Raw genomic sequence first — 25,843 nt, forward strand, 5'->3', positions numbered from 1 at the left:
TATTTCATCGTATTGAACGAAACATGAGGCAGTAAGTGGTGACTTACCCAAAGCTGTGATATTGACATCTGCTCCATGGTTTAAGAGTTCATTTATTACATCAAAATACCCATTTGAACACGCAGCAATGAGTGGGGAATCATCAAAAACTGTAATATTTGCATCCGCGCCATGTTTTAACAGTTCATGGACTATATTTAAATGTCCTTTTGAACATGCTTCAAGAAGTGGAGAGTTATTAGAAACTGTTATATTGACATGTGCTCCATATTTTAACAATTCAAGTACTTTATCTAAATGTCCTTCTGCACATGCAACAATAAGTGGTAATCTGTCAGAAACTATGGAATTGACATCTGCTCCATGTTGTAACAGTTCGGATATGATATCTATACTCTTAGACTTATTTGCACATGCAGCAATAAGTGGGGAATAAGGAAATACTGTGAGCTTGACATCAGCTTTATGTTTTAACAATTCAAGTACTACATCATAACGTCCTCCTGTACATGCAGCGATGAGTGGGGACCTATCAGTAACTGTGAAATTGACATCTGCTCCATGTTTTAACAATTCCTGAACAGTAGCTATATTTATATATCTATTTAAACAAGCAGCAATTAGAGCGGAAGTTTGAAAGATATTGATATTGACATCTGCTCCATTTTTTAAGAGTTCGTGTATCATATCTGACTGAACTTTAGAGCATGCATCATATTTGGATTCATCCAAGAAACATCCGGTATCGACACCTGTACCTTGTCGTAACAAATTCTTCCCCTTGAAAAAAAAAATGTATCGAACACGCAGCAACAAGGGGTGAATTATCAGAAACTGTGATATTGGCATCTGCTCCATGTTTTAACAATTCAAGAACAATATCAAAATGTCCTTCTGAACATGCAATTATAAGTGGTGAACAATCAGAAACTGTGATATTGACATCTGCTCCTTGTTTTATCAATTCAAGTACAACAACTATATTTCCGCCTGAACAAGCAGCAATAAGGGGTGAATTACCAAAAACTGTAATGTTGACATCTGCTCCGTGTTTTATCAATTCAAGTACTATATCAGAATACCCGTATAAACACGCCACAATGAGTGGTGTCATATTAGAATTTGTAATATTGACATTTGCTTTATGTTTTAACAATTCAATTACTAAATCTAAATATCCTTTTGAACATGCAACAACCAGTGATTTATCACAATAACTGTTGTCATTGGCATATGCACCAAGGTTTAACAGTTCCAGAAGTATATTCAAATGTCCTGTTTTACTTGCAACAACCATTGGGGGGTCAAAAATATTCCAATCATCATTATCATCATCGTGTAACAGTTCGGGTACCCGCCATGATTCAGAAAAAAGAACATTTTTATCATAATATGGAAGTAAATTTTGGAAAGTAAGAAGGTCACCACTATAACAACTAAGATTTAGTAGGCGGCGTTGCTCAACAATGACGTCTTCGGTCCCAAAATATTTGTCCATGACATCTGTTTCGGAGCATAAATCGGACCAAGAATCATCATCTGACACATCACATCTTCTTGCACTATTTTCATTGATATCTGACTCATTTCTTTTGATACAATCTGTATTATCTACAGAAGTACAACAATCATCCGATCGAATGTTAAAGGGAGTTTGAAATAGGTCATTGACCGTTTCTGTGTGTTTAATGATCTGATCTATGATGAACTGTAAAATTTGATTGTGTCCATAAAATATAACCCAGTCAATCGCACGAGCACACGTATAAGGAAAATCATCTTCGCCAATCCATCTTGAATTCATGAGCAGATTATAGCTTTTGCTGGAGAAAAAATGTTTTTTAGATGTTTTTGCTTGTTTAATGTGTTCTTCCTTTAACTCTGACAGAAATACTGTGAACAACTCCGAATAAGGCTTACATTTCATCACATCTAAAAAGTTCTGAAGTACCAACGGATGTTTTAATGCTTCGTTTTCAAAAACATTAAACAACTCGCCTTTATGTATATCTTTAAACAAACGATCAGCAAGTAAATGGTACTGGGACTCTTGCAGTTTTATACACAAATCATGCACATTTTTATTTTCGGCAACGGTATTACTGTCTTCCTTCGCATTGACTGTTTGTTCTAAATTATCTTCTTCTTCTTCGCCTTTACGTTTCCTACATTTGTATTTGTCTGGTTTGATATAATTAGCAATGTAATCACTATCCATATATTGCAAAATTAGCTCTGGAGAGTGGCGACCAAAATGATAGGCAACTATTTCAAGCATGGAATCGTGAATAAATTTAAACTTACTTTGACGTTGCTCGGTGTAAGTCCCTACCATTTCAGTCAATGCATCAGTAAACAAAAACCTACAGGTCACAGGGTCAACTTTGCATCTCTTTAAAACCTTGAACTTCATTTCATCAAAATGCTTTGAGCTTTCGTTGTTAAAATCTTTTTCTGACAATGAATTTTGATTGGTCATTAATAAAACTAATGAAGCATAATGAACCTTGTTTCTTATTTTCATGTTGTCCAGAAGCTCCATGTAACATGGAACAGGTGAAATAAAAAACTGTGGTCCATAATGTCTTAACTCTTCCTTTCTTGAAAACAATTTGCATAGATAAGGAAAACTTTTCGATATTTTTGACATAGTGTCTGTTGATAACAAATCTGTATCTAAGTAGTATTTTGCAAATAAATCATATTTATCTTGGTCATTTAAAGCATTTTCTTTACTGTGTAACTGAACTACATGTTTTTCATTTGACAGAAAGGATCCTGATAAAGCTTCATGTTTGAAAACTACCTCCCGGCATGTCATAAGAACCTTGGTCTCTGGCATTGTAGGTTCATTTAATCTATCTTTATACATGGTGAGCTTCTCAAGTTCCTTCATGTCAAACCCAAACACACCTAGGACATCATCAATAACAAACACCTGTGGATTGCGAGGGTCACAATACGTTTCAATGTCCTTTATATCTTTGGTTGGTAATATTTCATACCCATCTTTCTCTTGCAGTAGAAGGGCGGTATGGCGGACTGAAGCCGTTTTTCCTGAGCCAGGGACACCAACAAACATCACGAACGACTGTTGTCTAACTTTGTTTATCATTGCATGAAAGTTGTGAGTTTCCACAAAGGACCTGTCGTCCTCTTTCCATTTAAGGACGTCGTTTCCATATATAACTGAAAAAATAAACAATCAAGTGATAACTGTTAAAACGTACAATATTTGCTGATTTCAGTAGATAACCGCAGTATCTAGACTTAATGTTTTGTAATAATAACATATCAAAATTGACAAAAATTTATTAAAACATTTTTTTGTCAATAACCAGAAAAAGCAAAAATCGCGGTGAGATTGTAATTGTTTTGTGATTACATTCTACATTTCTACTTGTTTAATTATCTAATGATTTTTATTTGTAAATTTGATTTAAACTGTGGGTTTTATCTAGGTTCGTTGAATGTGTCACATCTTTAACTTGAGCAACATCATAAAACTAGTTTTAAGGAATCATATACAAAGTATTGTGAAAATGTGGTAAAGTATATATCTTGTATAACAATATTTTCAAAATATTATCCAGATGTTCTTTTTGTTAAACATTGAGTCCTTTTTTGTGTTTCATATTGAACAGTTTAATTCTCAAGATGATCTTAAACAACTTTTCGCATAGATAAAAACTTACATCAAATTTTGCTACACATATGAGCAAAAGTATTGTCGAGAGATCATAGTCAAAACAATTGCGGATAAACAAATGTAAAGTTGCTTACATGATTAGAATATTTTTTTTAAAAATAATTAAACTGATTTTCTGTATAAATCATTCCCTTCCCCACCACCATTTTTTTTCAAATCTGCCCCTTGAATCTTGATTTAAGCAAACTTAATTATGCACAATCTAAAAATACCTGGGTATTCTGATTGAGTACTTGTAAAATCCCATCCTTACCCAAAAATCCTGATTTGAACAAAGTTTAATCTACAATACCTAAGGATGCTACAACACAATTTGCAGATTGTCTTACAAATTGTGAGAATGAGATTTTTCAAATATTGATAAATATAACGTATCTATTCCTAACATCGATCATGTGAGTGCAAAGATGTGGGGAGTTTGCAAGATTAATTCGTAAATCTTGATAGTAAAGAAATAATACATGGGTCAGTATATTTCTGTCGATTCTCTGAATAAATTAACCTTTGTTAAGGACTTGTGAAACGATAACATTATTTATCTTACTCTTACATTTTATAATTGTCTGTAATTTAAAGTTCTAATTGTATGCCCTTGCACCACTCTACCAGCTTTTACATTTATGGCATATCCTTTCTGTAGACTGTCGTCAAATGCCGTACATTGTATATTGGTTTCCTTAGGAGCATTGCCCAATCTAAGAACTACTTTCCTAAAGTCAACCCTCAGCCTCAAGTCTGAGTATTATCTTTAAATTTCTAAGAGTTTGAGTTGAGGAATGAGTTGAGGGATTTGAAAGTATTGATGACACTGAAGCTTTAAGACCATGCATTTACAAATTACTGTAATGGACATTATGATCATTGGTTCAGTTTATCCCCAACTAATACAGAAGATTTCTTTTCATTAAATACATTTCCAATATACAACCATACTATCTCCACATAAACAAGAGCACGAAGTACATCGACAGAGAAAATCATATAGAAAAAGTGACTCAGCTACCTAAGAATGTAAAAAAAAAAACCCACTATGCATCATATTTCTATTAATCGAAAAAAAAGTGTTAGTAACAGTCATAATATTCATGAAATGCCACCTTCTCATCTTCAAAATTTTATCCGTGGGGAATGCATGGTACCATAAAGTTGTTCTGTTGTTGTTGTTGTGGGGTTTTTGTAGCTATTTTCTGTTTTTAGCATACTTCCAAATATATGTGGGGTTGGGAGAAGGGGTGCTGCTACATGACTTTAAACTGAATTGAAACATTGCATTAAAATGAACACATTTGTTTTGTTTTTCTACATATTTTTAGCAGACATGCAGATTGCAACACATTTTATGTTTACAATAATTTTTGTAAACAATGAGGATATCTATTTTTTATCATCTCTAAAGAAAGTACATTGTTTAGGTTGTCTTGTATTTTACACAGCAAGGTAATTTCTCCTAATAACATATCTTTTCTAGTGGAATGCTTTTTTCAATTTTTTTCCCATTAGGTTGGTTATATATAATCTAACATCTTTTTTTTTTACTATTTTCAATTTCAATTTAATTCAAATAAATTTAGTATCGTTTACTTTGGAGACACTCTTTACCTTTTATATTCCAAGGAAGAACTGTGTTCTTCATTTCTTTGACATCTTCTGTAAAATACAATTATGTATTTATTATTAGTGCTGTTTTATATCTCGACAGGAATCCCTCTTGCTTTTTTAACATTGCAAAGAAAAATACCTGAAATATCTTTGAATTTTTCATGGAGGTCAAGTAGTTCTTTTATATTTTTCTCGCTTTGTGTAGGATCCATGGGACAAGTTTCCAGTTCCTTCACCTCGTCCTGGTATTTAGTGGAGGTACCTAAGTACATCTCCAACTCCTGAACAGTGTCCTTAATATATTGGTAGTTTTTTATAAAGTCTGTGTCGGAGATAGATGTTTCCGAATTGTGTCCATATTCATTTCTTAACAGTCGAATTCGTTCAATGTTTGCTGACACACTTCCATCTCCCGCTCTTGGGTTCTTTCCCCATTTGTTTGAATGCGGTTGAATTGAGCACATATTCCGTAATAGGAAGTACAGCAATGTAACATCAAATTTTGAGTAATCGTGACCGTATACAAGTGCCTCCTGGTGTTTGTTGATGAGAGATTTCTTTTTCATAGAAATATAAGCTCTGACTTTTTTCTCCAAATCGGACGGGGAGATCTCCTTCCTTAGAACATCACGTAGTACGTTAGTGCATGGACCCAATATCATCTGGGCCACACGGGCCAGATTAGTGTTCTCTCCAGTTAGTTGGAACTTTGAATTAGACATGCTTCGTCATAAAATGGTACAGTCCAAAGAATTCTGAAAACCAAATGAAAATAACAAATTATGAATGATTTAAAATGTCAAAAATACATTCTTTTTTTTTATACTACTTTAAATGTAGAATACATGTATTTAAATAAGCATATCTTGAATTGTTTATATATTTACATACCTAAAATACTAACAATTACATTATCATGTTAATGAGTAAAGTATTAGCAAAACAAATATATCCTTTTGCTTGAATCACTTGACGTACTATTATTTTTCTAAAACAAAAATATAAATACAAGGTAACATCACGGTAACATATATATTCAACCATTGGTCAAGGTAACATCATGGTAACATTTATACTCAACAATTGGTCAAGGTAGCATCATGGTAACATATATATTCAACCATTGGTCAAGTTTACATCACGGTAACATATATACTCAACCATTGGTCAAGGTAACATCACGGTAACATATATACTTAACCATTGGACAAGGTAACATATATACTTAACCATTGGACAAGGTAACATCACAGTATCATATATACTCAGCTCAAGGTAATATCACAGTAACATATATATTCAACCATTGGTCAAGGTAACATCACGGTAACATATATATTCAACCATTGGTCAAGTTTACATCATAGTAACATATATACTCAACCATTGGTTAAGGTAACATCACGGTAACATATATATTCAGCCATTGGTCAAGGTAACATCATGGTAACATATATACTCAACCATTGGTCAAGGGAATATCACAGTAACATATATATTCAACCTTTGGTCAAGGTAACATCACGGTAACATATATATTCAACCATTGGTCAAGTTTACATCACGGTAACATATATACTCAACCATTGGTCAAGGTAACATCACGGTAACATATATACTCAACCATTGGTCAAGGTAACATCAGGTAACACATTTACTCAACCATTGGTCAAGGTAACATCACGGTAACACATTTACTCAACCATTGGTCAAAGTAACATCACGGTAACATATATACTCAACCATTGGTCAAGGTAATATCACAGTAAAATATATATTCAACCATTGGTCAAGGTAACATCAGGTAACATATTTACTCAACCATTGGTCAAGGTAACATCACGGTAACACATATACTCAACCATTGGTCAAGGTAACATCACAGTAACATATAAATTCAACCATTGGTCAAGCAAGAAATTGATCCTCTTACTAGCAGTTAAAGCCTTCGTTTACTAGCATCTACGTTAATAATATTTTTTTTCTGATCTTGTTTTTATTCCTAAGATGCGCTTGATTAGATCCAAGAGAAGGTTTCTTTTAAAAAAAATATGCAATCGAGATCTAGTTATTTTGCCTATTTGTACTGTATCTGTTTTAGTTTTATAGCATCCTGGTCGTGTACAGTTGAAATGATACAGCAACAGGTTTTGTTGTATTGGACACCAAGATTGCACCTTCTTTTTTTTTTATATAAAACCCGAAAAACAACCAATGCAATTTCACATTTCAGTACCTCTCTAGCAAAGCTCAATTTTTATGTTAAAAAGAATAAATCATTTGTCATGACCTTCTATATCACAAATGACTTTATTTAAAAGCGTAGTGAGCCAACAATTACCATAGCATTTTAATTGTTCTTTCAACAAAGTCTATAAAGCAGGAAAGATTTTATTTCCGTGTGAACCTATGTATGACATGCCAAAAAATCCTCATTAATTTAAAAGCACACAATTTCCCCTAATTTATTACAAAATTAACTTAATACAAAAGTTTATTGTGGATAAAATTGATTTTGCAATATGTTTACTCAGGAAGATATTTAAAGTCTTGTTGCATGTGAAAATAGGTTCGACATATTGAATGCTACAGAATACAATAATATATAATTAAAATTGGGAAAAGCATACCATTCTAGTCCTACTTATCGGTAAATCAGAAATAACTAGTCAAATAAGTAGTGTCTATTTAAACAAGCATTCTGAGAGCATTGCATAAGCAATACACGTCCCCTACCAAATTTGTAGAAATTTGTGAAAAGTGAAAACAATGCACTGTTATGCAGAATATCATTTCAACAGACCAACTCGATAACGAACCCGATTGTAATCGCAGCGCCTGCGAGCGAAGCGAGCTCTAAGAACCAGTGTGCGCGGGAAAAAGAACAAGCTAAACCTTCGATTCATCAAACAAATTTTTTTTGTCTACGTCTCATAATGCTCTCTAATGTTTTCACCCGTGGTGCTATGCTAAAAATGGCCGACTTTTAACTCGTAATTTACGGTTTCTTAAGGTTTGAAGACACGTTTAGAGTACTGCATATGCTTTGGCGAGACTCAAGGGATTTGTTAGTTGCTTCCATTCCTTCGTATTGAGTCGATATACGAAAACAAAGACGAACAAAGTTATGGATGACGTCACAGTGCTCTCGCGCTATATTTCCCGCGATAAATTTAGAGGTGGATCAAACATCCGTTATATGCGTGTACTAGCTATTTCAGTATAGACTGCGATACCTGTCTCATTGACATATGATTTTTTTTTTAATATAGAGATTATTTAAATATATACTAGCAAGAGCCATACTTTACTGTCATATCGATTCATTTTTAAGCTAATTGTGCATGCATGTACAGTGGGCAGGTAAGTATATGAGTAGGGAGGAAATAAACAATAGGATATTTTGAACTAAATAAAAAGTAAGAATTTATGTAGATATTGCATATAGTCAAACCATTAAACTTAAAAGTGGAAAATTACACACCTACAAACAGGAACCGGAAACTCTCTCTTTCTCTCTCTCTCTCTCTCTCTCTCTCTCTCTCTCTCTCTCTCTCTCTCTCTCTCTCTCTCTCTCTCTCTCTCTGAAGAGGGGTAGGGGGTTGCGCTGTATGTATCATTACCATTAAAATTAATACATTTGCCCCAGCATACTTATTGTAGAGAAATAATCTCTCAAAAATTCTTTGACGTTCGTTGATACCTAAATAACACTAGGTTGACAATGATGCAAGATATGTGTAATTCTTGCTGTGCTCGCCAGAACGGTAGCACCGTAAAACATATTAATTAAAAAAAACCGTCGATTAAATTTACAACATAATGCTTGACACTATTTTACAGAACTTATTTGTTTGTTAGAAACAAAAAAGGAATGGTTCAAGTAATGCACGATATAATTACTGACTACATTCTTTCCTCGTTTATTCAATACACATCGCACCTGATAACGAACCCAAACTTTAGAAAATTGAAATATAAAAAATTAATTTTCTAGGAAATACGTCAACCAGACGCTACAAAAGTGTAAACTTGATCTGTAGTTTGACATTTTGAAGCTGTTCAAAAAATTTCACATTTTTCCTCAAACACATAAAGAAAACAAGTGTGGAAAACTGAAGTGGGACAGACAGACGGACGGACAGACAGACAGACAGACAGACGGACGGACGGACGGACGGACGGACGGACGGACGGACGGATGGACAGACAGACAGACAAACTGACGAACACAGAGGAAAGCTATATAGTCCCCTCCGGTGAAAACCGAAAGGGGACTAAGAAAACAAACAGCCGAGTTTAATTTTATCAGAGAGATAGAAGGAGTCATGAAAGCTTGACAAAGAACGCGAATAACAACACAATAGAACGCGTATGATTCCCTCTATTTCCTACGAAAATTGATTGCTATTCATAGCCCGATAGAAACTGATAAGACTGAAATCTACACACCCCATTTATCGATTGGCTGAAACATTTGTCAATCTAAGCAAAATCACGTATTGCACAATTATGGGATGACAAAATGATATTTTTAATGTATAGTGGGTCATCTCTCCACGTTTTTGTTGATTGAAATCGGTTTGTTTTCTATGATACCTTATTTAACCTATGAGTGAAACATGGAGCACAGACGCACTCAATGAAATAAAGGGCCTTTAAGTTCTAAACAATGACACTATTTGGAGGTGATTTTGATACGTATACGCCTGTTTTAGTCACATGTTAAAAGTATATTGAACACAATTAATGTTTAAAAATCGCTGATATGTTAAAAATATCTTGTTTTGAATAATTTTTAAAAAAAACCCAGATTTATTGATATCTTATTTTTTCAGTATATTACCCATCCATGTATAGGCATTTTACACGCCTTATCCTCTCATACAAGAGAAATGTAAATTTAAGCAACAAGTTGCTGTCCTTTATAACAGGACTGCAATACGTGGACCATTTGCATGAGTTTCTAATGAAGACGTGAAAGCCTTACAATTTTCATAGATTCCACCGACTCTAGCCCCTTGCTTTGATATGAAGACATCTGCAGAGGAGATTTCTAATTGCAAAAGTGTTATGATGCATATTATAGTGGATTTACTGCATTTAACCACTAGATTTATATCACGTAAAGCACTGACCTTTTACCTCAGAATTAAACATTTTTTATAAACTTTATTAATGAAAATTTTATGTATAGTATCTAGCATTCAGCGAAGTCATTATTTGCACACATATTGCACACACATTACGCCTCACACTATTTTGTTAACTATGCAGCTTTGTGTAAATTTATTTCATATTTTGGTGCACATTTCTTAAAAAATGAATTTTTATACATTAAAATTATTATTCAACCATGAATTATATAAAGTTACATAATCATTTAAAAGGGCAAAAATTATGTTTTCGATTTTAATGTTTACAATGCTTCAGTAAGGCATTTTAATAGTCAGCCAAGATTTGAGTGTCATTTGATGATTAATAAGCGAGTTACATAGCTTACAATTCTTCACTATGTAAACAAAGCTTTTGTTTACATTTTGAATGTTGAAGTGAAAATGCCAGTTTTAGACCTAAAATGAATGTGTTTATAGTTAGGAACTGTTTATTTATCCTTAACATGAATAATAAGATAGACAAATCAGCTTTAAAAAGATTTTTAGTGGTATATTGAACCTATGTAAACAAAACAGGGCAAGAGCCTTGTTTACATGACGAAGAATTGTAAACCCTGTATCTTGCTTAAAACTCAACGACTGGGACCCAGATTTCATTTGATCATTAAAATGCATTCCTAAAGCATTGCAAATAATAAAAAGAAAAAAAGAAAATTTGACCAAAATCGTGACCATGCCCCTTAAATCATGCTTAAATGCATTAGAATTTTAATCGGAAAGTACACAAGCCTCTTCTACTGAATGTATAGGTAAGTTATTTTGGAATACAACAAAACATGGCGATTTATGCTATTTGATGCATATTGTAGTTTTGGCATAATAATTAACGTATTCCACGATGCTGACAGTTCATGTCAGATGTCGATCATTTGTTTTTAAAGGAATACTTTGCAGTGGCGGATTCGGGATTGTTTGAAACGGAAAGCCGAAGCGGCTGGAGATGTGAGACGCTATGAGGTTCCTAGCGGGTCCAGGAAAAAGCACTGGTGCCCCCCCCCCGGAAGCTCCCAGGTTTTTGGTCTTTTATGACACTTTTATGACCCATTCCAGCTAGACTTGATGTATTACACTGTAAAAGATCAATAGATAACAACATTTTGAATGTTGAAGTGAAAATGCCAGTTTTAGACCTAAAATGAATGTGTTTATAGTTAGGAACTGTTTATTTATCCTTAACATGAATAATAAGATAGACAAATCAGCTTTAAAAAGATTTTTAGTGGTATATTGAACCTATGTAAACAAAAACAGGGCAAGAGCCTTGTTTACATGACGAAGAATTGTAAGCCCTGTATCTTACTTAAAACTCAACGACTGGGACCCAGATTTCATTTGACCATTAAAATGCATTCCTAAAGCATTGCAAATAATAAAAAGAAACTAGACACGATCTCGTTGCGAGCAACGAATGGGTCTTCCGTCCGATTTTTTAATAGATTAGATCAAACTTATTGATTCAAAGATAAAATCGTAGACCTAAGCGAAAAATAGTAAAAAAAAAATGCGGCACTCGGGGCTTGAACCCGGGTCGCCTGGGCCATGTCCACGACTCTATCGACTGAGCTACTCAGACTCTCGCTTCAGAACTTTGACGCTTAGTTTCTCGAGAATGCCTTGATCGATTTTAAAACAAATTACATATTCTGAATCAGTGAAAGGGTCACTATTAACCCTACAGAAAAATATCAAAAAAGGAAAAAGTTGAAAAAATCGATTTTTGTCTTTCCTTCCGGTGACGACCGGAAGTGACGGACGTTAACCATTTAACCTAAGGGCATCCTTCCAAAGATAGATCTATCATCGCTGAAAATTTCAAGTTTCTATCTTCAACCATTATTTAAATATTCGCTGGACAAAATGAACTTTAAAAAAAAGTAAACTTAACGACGTTGACGAACGGATGTGATGTCATATTCGAAAAGATACGTATGCATAGCTATAGTTACTGTCTTCTATCTGTGAAATTTTCGAGAAAATCCGTCGAATCGTTTTTGAAATATTCGGTTTTAAAAAATTTGGTGCAGGGAAAAAAAAACAAGAAAAACTAGAGCAAAGCTCGTTGCAAAGCAACGAGTGGGTCTTCCGTTAATGTCAAGAGTAAAGCTTGATGTTCCTGCAAGAAGCAGAGTGTTTAAATCAATAACGAGCAACTTAAAGTAAACGATAAAAATAAATACGAATGATACTATGTACGAATTAACAAAAACCTTAACGATTCTAAGAACGACTTAACAAAAAAATAATTCCGAAGGTGGCAGGGGATAGTTTCGAAGGAAAGACCCGGTCAAAATTTTGAAATAAAGGGAGAACCTGGGGTTTGGCTGGTTATTTGAGGGGTATAAATTGGTAGAATATTTATTGCATTCATTTTGTGGATAGAGGAGCTCATGTCAATTTCATTGATATATGACACTTTATTATTGGTAGCACTTTTCATCCGATATGGAATGAAAATGCGAAACTGTGGCCAAAATTTTCACTTTCGGTTTTGTGCTTGAAAAGTAGGGTGGGTTCAGAACACGAAATGTCACTCGAAAAGAAGGTGATTGACCCCCCATCAATTGGTGATTATTTGCATGGGTATACATTAAGCTACCAATCCTATGGTAGTTTATGGCAGTTGCTCGGGACTGGAGCGTGGTTCTGGACCCGTGAAAATGCGAAAAAAGGGCCTTTTTTTAGAAAATTTTGAGACTGTCCCTGGCTATTCTTTATAGTGCTATATGTAAGTTGTACTTATTTTATTCTGAAATGTTTAAAAATTCTCAATTAAGAGTCGGGACCATGTGTCCCCTGCATGCAAACCAATTTTAGCAAATTTAAAAAATCCACTGAAAAATTAAATCACATATATGAGCACTATCTGCCTCACATTTCCTCGACCAAAAAAACTATCCCCTGCCACCGAAGGTGTCAAAGTACTTAACAAACTTCGAATTATTTTTGGTACGAGTTTGTACTTCACGCTATTTTTGAAACAAAAAAAACAGGATCTAAATTTCTGAAAAATCAATTTTTAAACCCCGATATCTGTTATGCATCGTCCGATTTAAAAGCGGATTCAAGTTTTGTACTCATCATGAAAATTACCGTAGGTTACATATGTTTAATTTTTAAAATTGAAAAACAATGAAAAACTAAAACAAGAGGCAAATGGGCCACATCGCTCACCTGAGGAACAATAGGTATGATAAAATCAGCTTAATGGAGTCACAATGCAAACTACCTGGACAATGTACAATAATACATGTAGATCCTGTATAAATAAAATCCATTTTCCCCCCTAAATATTCTTATGTTTATAATCATTAGTTCCTTTTCTAAAAGGATGATTTTATATTGATTTTATAGTCATATCGCATGTTGAGTATTGCAGTTCTCAAAAAGATCCTTAACAATAGTTTATATATGGGATATAAACCTACATGAAACTCTGAACCTTCTTGTGAGGCCAAAGAACTGTCCTGGGGCCAAAGTCTTAACAATTATAAAGAATCATCTAGCTGAATAGTTTCTGAGAAGAAGATTTTTAAATATTTACTCTATATATTCCTATGTTAAACTTTGACCCCCCCCCCCCATTGTGGCCCAAACCTATCCCCGGGGTCATGATTTTCACAACTGTGTATCTACACTACCTGAGGATGCTTCCACATAAGTTTCAGCTTTCCTGGCTTATTAGTTTCTGAGAAAAAGATTTTTAAAGATTTTCTCTATATATTCCTATGTAAAAATCAATTCCCCCATTGTGACCCCACCATACCACCTGGGACTATAATTTGAACAAACTTGAACCTACACTACCTGAGGATGCTTCCACTTTAATTTGTGCTTTTCTGGCCTAATAGTTTTTGAGAAGAAGATTTTCAAAGATTTTCTCTATATATTCCTATGTAAAACTTGATTTGATTTTAACATATTTTATTGTATACATACAAGTTCTGACAACTTACTAGGTCTTTACCATGTAAAAGCTGAAACTATGTAAAACTTGATCCCCCTCTTATGGCCCCTCCCTACCCCTGGGGACCATGATTTGAACAAACTTGAATCTACACTACCTGAGGATGCCTCCACACAAGTTAAAGCTTTTCAGGCCGAATAGTTTTTGAGAAGAAGATTTTTGAAAAATACCAACAAATTTTCAATAATTCTCAATTATCTCCCCTTTAAAGAGGGCGTGGCCCTTCATTTGAACAAACTTGAATCCCCGTCACCTAGTGGTGGTGCTTAGTGCAAAATTTGGTTGAAATCTTGAAAAAAAGATGAAAATATGAAAAGTTTACAACAACAACAAATTGTGATCAGAAAAGCTCACTTGAGCCTTTTGCTCAGGTGAGCTAAAAACAAAATAAAAGAAACATAATTGCATACTTTTATTGAAAAACAAATTTTCACAGCTAACAATTGTAAATTACTTTAAACAGCCATAATTTTGTTTGTTATAATTTCGTATCAAACACAAACCACAACAAGGCATGATGCTTTCTTAAAGTTGCATTACAGTAACTGTTCATGAATTATCCGATTTAATTTTTACTGGTAAATAGTCTGTAGAACACATTAAGGAATATGCATGTGGGTAGAGATGACAGGTTAACCTCAAGAGCTGAAAAGAATCAACAGGTAAAAACCATGTGGCCACCAATAGCTGAAATTAAAAAAATCAATAAGCTGTGTTAATACTTGTACCGGTACTAATAATAGCTGTGTTTACATTAACATATGCATAGTATTTCTGAAAAAAAGTACACTGACCATGCCGTGTTATTAGTATGACATATCTCGATACGTGACATTAGATGGCACAGGACAGTTTTGTTGATACGTTTCATTGTAGCCTGGGGACGTGTGTCTTCGGAACCCTGTAACTAGAATTTCCTCAGTTCCCATTCAGCACAAATACCTTTAAGGTCAGACGACACGTTCCTCGAGAATCTTTTTTGTATCTCCTCGTTATAGAGAGTTCCAATAAAAAATATTGATTTTATAATTATTTTAAAAATGATTAAAATTTAATTAGATGTGGTTATGTGTCTAGATGGCCGAGTGGTCAGAACCGTGGCCGCTCACCGCCAGAAGCGTATATGTTCTAGAGGTCGTGAGTTTAAATCCCCGCTCCGGCAGAGACAGAGTTCCTATAGAGTGAATTTTGCTGTGCTGTATATGTATTTATTTTTATATCAGCTCTTCAAGTGTATTTTCAAGAAGATTATATAGGAAATTGCATACTCTAGTATTTTGCAGAAATGCCTGGTAAGGTACCCTAATTTTTTGCAAGAAAGCTTGTCAAAATAGTAGTAAACCATCAACAAATTCCTGGAAAAAGTTATATAAAATTGAGGAACGTGTCGTCTGACCTTAATTCACTTTTTATAAGGCCAAACACCAATTTTTGAAGAAAATTACTAGTCAAAACCTGTAAAATTTTCTACATACTGGTTTTTATGAGATTTTGACCCTTCCATATTTTGCTAATTTTTCATGATTTTTCAGCTTTTTAGACCTCCCCCAGCCAATTCCCTGCAAAGGGTTGACCTTACGTACCATGTGCATGTTGCACCATCACATGTCAGAAACTTACCGGTGTATAGTTTATAATGCCCCATCCACCTACTTTTCGTGTTATTTACCCTCCCGTCTGTAACTTGCATTTTCACTGTCTAAAGTCAACACAACAGTCATAGCCGCAGGTTTCACATTTTACTTCTGAATCTCATGTACCTAACATATGGGGCCTACATATTGAATATCAATTTCAACAAGAGACATCCCTGTAAGTAATGATAATCATTAAAAATCATTTCATGAATTTTAGCAACACTCATAAGCCTTTAAGTACAGCAACTCTCAATTTTACAAAAATATTGACGGGTACTTTATCCGAAACTGTCCCTTGCTACCTTTAACTTACACTAACATTCTCTGAAAGGTCATCTTGTCTTAAACTTACAAAGCTTATGCTATTTTGAGAAAAAGTATACCTCATTTTGCCAATTCCATTAAGGATTAAGAAAAATATAGCCATTTAAGTGAACCCAGCATTTCCACTTTCTTCTATTTAACAAAGATTCATTGGGCTCTCCATAAATAAAGCATCTTTACCTCATCTTATAGAGGTCAACTATTTTTAACCTCCCTAAATAAGAAACCTTATTCAAAACTACATACATATACATGATATTATCATGACAAAAGCATCACATCACTTAGAAATACCCTTACATGTATACCCTCCCCCTATTTTTTGATTTTCCTAAGAAGCATTAGTTTGAACACTTTAACCTTAATATTATGAAACTTGTGGCAATTCCCTTAAGTCATTTCTCACACATATTTAAAAACAACCATCACTGATATTGAAAATTGATTTTTTCTTGGTAAATGGATGAAATGTAACATTCTTATTCACAAAAAGGCATGCCGCCATACATGTGATTTCTTGTTTTCATGAAACAGTAAGCTTATAATCATATTTAGTGAATATCTTATCTATTTTTGTTTCTAGTCTCCTTTTAACTTTGCTAAAATAGTAAGACCTACCAGTGTGATGTCTGCTCTTAATTAAAATGAAATTCAAACACAACCGGGTACCTGGGGACGGATGAGAATTCCATGATAAATGTTCAAATTTTACATGTTTTCCTACATTTTTGATGCATATATACAATAAAAGGGTAAACATTTGTTGTTTCTTGATCATTTCGAGAGTAATTATTATAGCAGATGTTATTTCAAGGTCAAATGTACATTTACATATCCAACATGTAATGGTAATGGAGACAATTGGAAAGGGGGGGGGGGGGGGATGGCTTTTTGAATTCTGTAAATATATCTAAAATATCACTTTTGGATAGGAAGGAGCAAAAACTTGAATTTTTTGACATATTGTATACTTTGATAACTGCATTTGTCTACATGTGAATTTTATTTGAAAGAAAAATATGCTGTTTTAAAAAAATTGAGTTATATAAGTCAGGTTGCTTAATGTTATTTCATGAAATCAGACAGCAAAATTGCTGCAAATTTATAATTTAAATAATTCAATTGATCAAAACTCTTTTACTGTGCAGTATTAATTCTTATCTCGGTAATTAACTTAAGCCTATTAATTGTCATCAGGATAGGAAATACCTACTTTCTAAGCCAATTTACTCTAGTGGTGGTCATTCTACACATTTAAAAGGCATTTACTTCCCGTGTATATTATAGCTAATAAATCATGTAATGACATATACAATGTATAACCAACAAAATCATCCATTTTCCCAAAATAGACTACTTTTGGTACAAAATCCACTCAAAATTACAGTTAAATGAGAAATCTGAAAATACCATGTAGTCTTGAAACTTACACTAACATTCTCTGAAAAGTCATCTTGTCTTAAACTTACAAAGCTTATGCTATTCTGAGAAAAAGTATACCTCATTATGCCAATTCCATTAAGGATTAAGAAAAATATGGCCATTTAAGTGAACCCAGCATTTCCACTTTCTTCTATTTAACACAGATTTATAGGGCTCTCCATAAATAAAGCATCTTTACCTAATCTTTTAGAGGTCAACTGTTGTTCAACCTCCCTAAATAAGAAACCTTATTCAAAACTACATACATATACATGATATTATCATGACAAAAGCATCACATCACTTAGAAATACCCTTACATGTATACCATCCCCCTATTTTTTGATTTTCCTTAGAAGCATTAGTTTGAACACTTTAACCAAATATTATGAAATTTAAATGCTTCTATTCTGATCAATTGAATTTTTAACCAGCGTGAAATTAAAACCATCGCAATTGATACTTTAGTAAAAATCATGAAAATTTAACACGGTGGAATTAAAACGACTTACAGTATTTCATCCGAACAGCCTCAAAGTATAATTTTCTGCTATACCATTTTTTAAAAATGAATTCTACTGGGTTTTTTTTTTTTGCAAATAAATTTAGCGAGGATTTTTTTCTCTTTTCTTATTAATGACAGGTTTTAAATACAATATTATGTTTAGTATGTATAAAATTCCATAAACAATTTTACAAAGCTTTGGATTTTAGTTGTACAATGAAAAAATGAGGGATTGCATGATAATACATGCTCATTTTGAAATTTAAAGCATTGTTGATTTCTTTTCCTAGATAGAGATATGCACAAAATGATGTTGCTCTGTGATGCTTTGCCAAGATTAAAAGCATGAGAGAGAGAGAGAGAGAGAGAGAGAGAGAGAGAGAGAGAGAGAGAGAGAGAGAGAGATCTGAGGCACATGTAGTAAAAATTATTACATACATTTGTCTTACTGTAAAAACTGTTTACAATGTAGATGTGTTCTGCATGTAAAGTTTACCTAAAATGAATCAATAAAATTCAATATACCGGTATAGATAAACTAATCTCAAAGAATTTACAATGTTCTGTGAAATAATCAAATCTTGAGAAGAATGTTTTATAGATATCAGGGAACATTAACCTAAAATCTGAACTTAAAGTTCTTTTCATCTTGCACTCTGATTTACATGCTCTTTCACAGGCCATAATCATATATAACGGCGAGCCAGACAAAAGTTCTAATTTTAATTAGACTAAATATTTACCATGTCAAATATATTTATTTAATTAAGCACAAGCCTGTCTGAGTTCTTTAATTCATTAATTAAGTGGAGATAATATGGTAAAGATCTGCTATTTTCAAATATTTAGGGTAAAGTTATCATCATGCAAACATGCACTCTAATTACAACATTCTACTCTTGTGTGCCTTTGGACCCCCACCTCTTTTAATTGCACTGTTTTACAGTGTGTGGTGTGTTGTTCAATACAAAATAAGACATACATATACATGTACATAATAATAAATAGAAATTCAAAAGAGTACGTGAAAATACATTGGACAGATAATATCCCGAGATTTCTCTGACTCAAATGCCCGCTTTTATATTGTTACGCACGTCAAAAGCGGAGGTTAGAGTCAGAGGAATGTCGGATTAGATTGAAAAGTGCACAAACACTTTGAAAAGAAAAAGTCAATACGACATATCCTGTATTGAAACATACCTTTATAATCTGTCATGCGTTAGTTGAGCTGAAATTTCCACTATCGCCGTCTTGCAGGCCATTCTTCTGACACACCGCTATCTCCGCAATGCAGTATCCGATTTTAAAACGAATTGAAGTTTTGTATTTAGCTTTGCAAACTATACAGTATGCTTATAATTTTATGTTTTTTATAAAGTTTTATGATCAGTACGAATTGTTACAGTAGAAGATACTTTCAGTGTGAATTTTGCACTGTTTTTGAAACCAAGAACGCGGCATCAAAATTTCCGGGAAAATCAGTTTTTAAACCCCGATATCTCTGTAATGCATCCTCCAAATTTTAAACGATTTTCAGCATTAGACTCAGCTTAAAAAGCTCTACAAAATACGCATACGTTTTTTGTTTGATCAAAAAATTCATTTTTTCAAAAAATTTGATTCGCTTCCAGTTTCGCCCGCAAGTGACAGATTTTTATTATATAGCTTCATTACAGAGGTAAATTGACCAAATCATAACCATTGAAAATTTCAAGCCTCTATCCTAAAGCGTTTTTGAGAAAAGTCCCGGACAAAATGACTTTTTTAAAATTTTAAAAATGACGTCACGCCAAAACGGAAGTGACGTTGTCTTTAAAACTTTAAGATCTTTGAGGGACGATAACTTGCTAAAATCTCTGGAAGTTTTATTGAAATCGGTTGAAAACTTTTTGAGTTATGAAGCAAAAAAGGAGTCAGAAAAAAAGAAAAAGTATAATAATTAGACACGATCTCGTTGCGAGCAACGAGGAGGTCTTCCGTCCGATTTTTAGAAGGAAATATGACATATTCGACTTTGTTTTTCAACAAAAAAAACATGATTTGGAAAAAGGTGTGAAGAACTTCTGCTTTTTTGTATTGCATTTTAAAACTTCTCTTATATTGCTTTTTTAAATACTTGCATTTCTCCAAATTGAGATAAAAAAGATTAAACTTGTTTACCTCTGGCTCCTTAAAACCCTAATTAGGTAACGCAAAGGAAAATCATTATATCATTAGGATATATAAACGTATTATACCTGATTCAGCTTAAATAACCTTTCACAAAATAGCTCCTTGTAAAACGCTATAGATTAAGGACTTTAGAGCCCTTTGATCCCCTAATTTAAGGGACCAGCCCTTTTTTCTTGAAATCAAATGGAAGGTCATTTAATTCTGAACACATTTTGTCAACAAATGTTTGGAAATTCGTAACCGTTCTTGAGATATATGGGATAGAAGGTTTTAGGGGCCAATCCCTTATCTCCTAATAGGGGCCGTTGAACGAAGTTTTGAAGGTTGCATATTGTTAAGAACATCATTTTGAACACCTTTTCTTCTGTACTGCATTTGAAAATATTTTTCCTTTCTGAAATATTGGTGATTAAAATTTTGGAGTTTTGTCTCGTAAAGACCCCTAATTACATAACACATGATATAATCATTACATTGCTTGGATACATAACTGTGAGATGAACATATTGGCTTCTATAACATTTTACAAAATATCCGTCAGTAAAGGGCTATAGATAAAACACTTTAGAGCCCTTTCGTTCCCTAGGCCTAATTTAAGGGGCCAGCCCCTTTTTCTTGATATCAAATAAAAGGTCACTTAATTCTAAACACATTTTGTTCAACAAGTGTTTAGAAATGTGTTACCATTCTGGAGATATATGAGAAAGAAGGTTTTAGGGGTCGATCCCTTATATCCTTATAGGGGCTGTTTAAAGAAGTGCTGAAGGTTGCATAATGTTAACAACATCATTATGAACAACTTTTTTTCTATACTACATTTCAAAATAATTTTACTTTCAGAGATATGAATGATCAGAGTTTTGGACTTTTGGCCCCTAAACACCCTAATTACATAACATATGATAAAATCATTACATTGCTTGGATACATAACTGTGAGATGAACATATTTGCTTCTATAACATTCTACAAAATATCCCTCAGTTAAGGGCTATAGATAAAAGACTTTGGAGCCCTTTCGTTCCCTAATTTAAGGGGCCAGCACTTTTTTTTGATATCAAATAAAAGGTCACCTAATTCTAAACACATTTTGTTCAACAAGTGTTTAGAAATTTGTTACCGTTCTGGAGATATATGAGAAAGAAGCTTTTAGGGGCCGATCCTGTATCTCCTTTAAGGGGCCGTTTAACGAATTTTGAAGTTTGCATATTGTTAAGAATATCATTTTGAACAACTTTTCTTCTGTACTGCATTACAAAATATTTTTTCTTTCTGAGATATGGGTGATCAAAGTTTTGGACTTTTGGCCCCTAAATACCCTTAATTACGTAACACATAATAAAATCATTACATTGCTTGGATACATAACTGTAAGATAGACATTTTTGCTTCTATAACATTTCACAAAATATCTCACAATAAAGAACTACAGATTAAAGACTTTAGAGCCCTTTGGCTCCTTAATTTGAGGGGTCAGCCCCTTTTTCTTGATTTCAAAGAAAAGGTTTTGTTAATAGAAACTTTTTTTACATTACATGTCTTAACAAAATATTTTTTAGAAAAGAGATAATCAAAGAAAACCAGAAAAAAATTATGACGTTTTTTCCATCTCAATTATCGGGTCCAGGCGAGCTTTGGCGCCTTTCAAGTCAGATCAAAATGAAAATAAAATTGCAAATCTACAATCTTTTGTCTACTATCCCTGAAAGTTTTAACTCAATATATATTATAGTTTAGGAGAACGTAGAGGGACAAGCGACCCCTCTAAAAATCGCTAAAACGTCAATTTCTCAAAAAAGGAAGTGACGTCATCAATATAATAAAAAATCTATAAGGTTTAGATCATTATCTATCAGAGCTGAAAGTTTCATGAAAATCGGTCGAGCCGTAACCGAGAAATCGCGTGCACAAAAATTGTAAGAAAAAAAATTAAAATAACTAGAGCAAAGCTCGTTGCAAAGCAACGAGTGGGTCTTCCGTTAATGTCGGATGTAAAGCTGGAAGTTCCTGTAAGAAGCAGAGCTCCTAAACCAATAACAAAAGTAACTAAAATAAAAAGATGAAAACAATCGAATTATTCCTGGTACGACTTAACAATATCCGAATCATTTTAAGTACGACTTAACAAAAACCTTTCTGATTTCAAGAACGACTTAACAAAAAAATCCGAATGTGTTTAAGTACGACTTAGCAATTATTTTTGGTACGAGTTAATATCACTTTAAACAAAACGCTATTTTTTAAACCAAGGACGCGGAATCAAAATTTCCGGAAAAATCAATTTTTAAACCCCGATATCTCTGTAATGCATCGTCCGATTCAAAAACGGTTTTCAGTTTTGAACTCAGCATGAAAATTACTGTAAGATACGTACGTAAAATTTTTAAAATTGAAAAACATGAAAATTCAAAAAAATTGGTTTTGCTTCCGGTTTCGACCGGAAGTGTCCGAATTGAGTTTCCAGCCTTATGTCATAAGTAAAACGATTGTTCTATCTTCTCTGTAAATCTCATAGCTTTATCTTAAATCAAAAATGAGAAAAGCTCCGGACAAAATCACTTTTTAAAACGTGAAAAACGTCAATATCTGACGAAATTGATGACGTCATCAAATAATTTTTTCATATCATAGAGATCTTTTAGATACACATTACACCTGTAAATTTCAAAACAATCGATGCAAGCGTTTTTGAAATATTTGAGTTGGAAAAAAAATAAAAAGAATAATAATAATAAGAATAAGAAAACTAGAGCAAAGCTCGTTGCAAAGCAACGAGTGGGTCTTCCGTTCATTGCGGAAGTAAAGCTGGAAGTTCCTGTAAGAAGCAGAGCTCTTAAACCAATAACAAGAGAAACTAAAATAAAAAGATTTAAAAAATCGAATTATTCCTGGTACGACTTAACAAATCCGAATGATTTTAAGTACGACTTAACAAAAACCTTTCCGATTTCAAGAACGACTTAACAAAAAAAAATCCGACTGTGTTACAGTACGACTTAACAATTAATTTTTAAGTACAAGTTAATTTAACCAAGTAGTTGATACTACTTTTTTAACCAAATAAGCGGAATCAAAATTTCCGGAAAAATCAATTTTTAAAGCCAAATTTCTCTGTAATGCATCGTCCGATTTTTAAACGGTTTTCAGTGTTAGGTTCAACTTAAAATGCTCTACAAAACACATATTCGTTTTTGATTCGATCAAAAAAATCAATTTTTCGAAAAATTAAAATCACTTCCGGTTTCTACCGGAAGTGACCAAAAAATTTTTTTTGTATAAATGCCATAAGTAAATCCGCAGATTTACAATCACAGAAAATTTCAAGTCTTTATAAACAACCGTTTAGGAGAAAAGTCCTGGACAAAATCACTTTTTGAAAATTTTTAAAATGACGTAACTAGAAAACGGAAGTGACATAATGACTGAAAGTTTAAAAGCTTCAAGGGACAAGTATTTAACATAATCCCTGAAAATTTCTTGCAAATCGGTTGAATAGTTTTTGAGATATAAAGCAAAAAAGAAGTCAGAAGGAAAAACAAGAAGAATAATAATAATAAAACTAGAGTAAAGCTCGTTGCAAAGCAACGAGTGGGTCTTCCGTTAATGTCGGAAGTAAAGCTGGAAGTTCCTGTAAGAAGCAGAGCTCTTTTACCAATAACAAGAGAAAGTAAAATAAAAAGATGAAAAAATCGAATTATTCCTGGTACGACTTAACAAAATCCGAATGATTTTAAGTACGAATAAACAAAAACCCCGATTTCAAGAACGACTTAACAAAAAAAATCCGAATGTGTTCAAGTACGACTTAGCAATTATTTTTGGTACGAGTTAATTTTACTTTGAACATTACGCTATTTTTTAAACCAAGGACGCGGAATCAAAATTTCCGGAAAAATCAATTTTCAAACCCCGATATCTCTGTAATGCATCGTCCGATTTTCAAACGGATTTCAGTTTCGTATTCAGCATGACCAACTCTACAAACCTCGTAAACATTTTAAATTGAAACGAAAAAATCGAAAATTCGAAAATTTTAAAACACTTCCGGTTTGGACCGGAAGTGACGGGAACTACATTCCAGCCTTATGTCCAAATAAAAACGATCAATGCTTCAACACAGAAAATTCCAAGTCTCTATCTTGAAGCGTTTTTGAAAAACGCCCTGGACAAAATCACTTTTTTTAAATTTAAAAATTGACGTTACGTAAAAACGGAAGTGACATTGTGATTTAAAATTTAACATCTTTAAGGCACGATAATGCTACATAATCCCTGAAAGTTTCGTGTAAATCCGTTGAAAACTTTTTGAGATATTAAGCTTTAAAAAAGTCAGAAAAATAAAGAAAAAGAAAAATAATAATAATAAAAAGAAACAATAGAATAACAAGAGGGTCTTCCGTTCAAAAACGGAAGACCCTAAAAAAACAATAGAATAACAAGAGGGTCTTCCGTTGAAAACGGAAGACCCTAAAAAAGAAACCGTAGAAATCAAAAGGGTCTTCCGTTGAAAACGGAAGACCCTAATAATAATAATAGGGAAAAAGAAACCGAACGAAAACAATAAGGTCTTCCGTTGGAAAACGGAAGACCTTAACTAGACACGATCTCGTTGCGAGCAACGAGGAGGTCTTCCGTCCGATTGTTAGAAGGTAAATCACGTCATCGACTTTAATTTTCGACAACAGAACATGATATGAATATAGGAGTGAAGTACTAATGCTTACCTGTAATGCTTTTTATAAGTTCTCTTACGTTGCTTTTTGAAATACTTGCATTTCTTTCAATTGAAATAGACAAGATTAAACTTTTTTACCTCTGGCCCCTAATATCCCTAGTTAGGTAACGCATGAGAAAATCATTATATTGTAAAGATATATAAACGTATTATACCTAAAGTCTGTCCCAAGATATTTTTGCCACACATTTTCTTAAATTATTCGATATTTGTAAATATCTCTTGATTCAGACGATGTTCATTCGATAATATGAAAAAATCCCAAGATTTCCCTTTTGAAACGCCCCCTCTAGCTTGTCAGGTTTCAATACACGGCTAAAAAAGAATGACTACAGGGATTTTGCATTGCATCAGCCATTATAAAGCCCGGATGATAACTTTAAAAAATTGTGCTAGATATTCCGAAAGACTTCCGAATTGAGAACAGATGTAAACATTCCCCATCATAAATCTCCGTAGGAAATCTGTTTTCGATCCTGTGAATGTTTACGAAGGAAAAATGGTAATTTGTAAATGAAGTTTGACCCCTAAAAACGTTATTACCTAATTACGTAACACATGATAAAATCAATAGATTTCTTGGATACATAACAGTTG

The 25,843-nt window shown here is 33.3% G+C and overlaps 1 protein-coding gene across 1 annotated transcript in view; it reads right to left on the minus strand.

Moving 5' to 3' along the window:
* Positions 1-590: 590 nt before the first annotated feature.
* Positions 591-25,843, minus strand: part of LOC128172866 (uncharacterized) — a 36,707-nt gene continuing 11,454 nt past the window's right edge. Inside the window, exons 2-4 of the mRNA XM_052838576.1 lie at positions 5,448-6,063; positions 5,309-5,356; positions 591-3,189 (exon numbers count right to left, since the gene is read on the minus strand). Coding sequence (XP_052694536.1) covers positions 725-3,189; positions 5,309-5,356; positions 5,448-6,030 — 3,096 coding nt within the window. The 5' untranslated portion in view covers positions 6,031-6,063 and the 3' untranslated portion in view covers positions 591-724. The remainder of the gene's footprint in view (positions 3,190-5,308; positions 5,357-5,447; positions 6,064-25,843) is intronic.

The sequence above is a fragment of the Crassostrea angulata genome, chromosome 2, assembly GCF_025612915.1.
Source record: "Crassostrea angulata isolate pt1a10 chromosome 2, ASM2561291v2, whole genome shotgun sequence".
Taxonomy (NCBI): domain Eukaryota; kingdom Metazoa; phylum Mollusca; class Bivalvia; order Ostreida; family Ostreidae; genus Magallana; species Magallana angulata.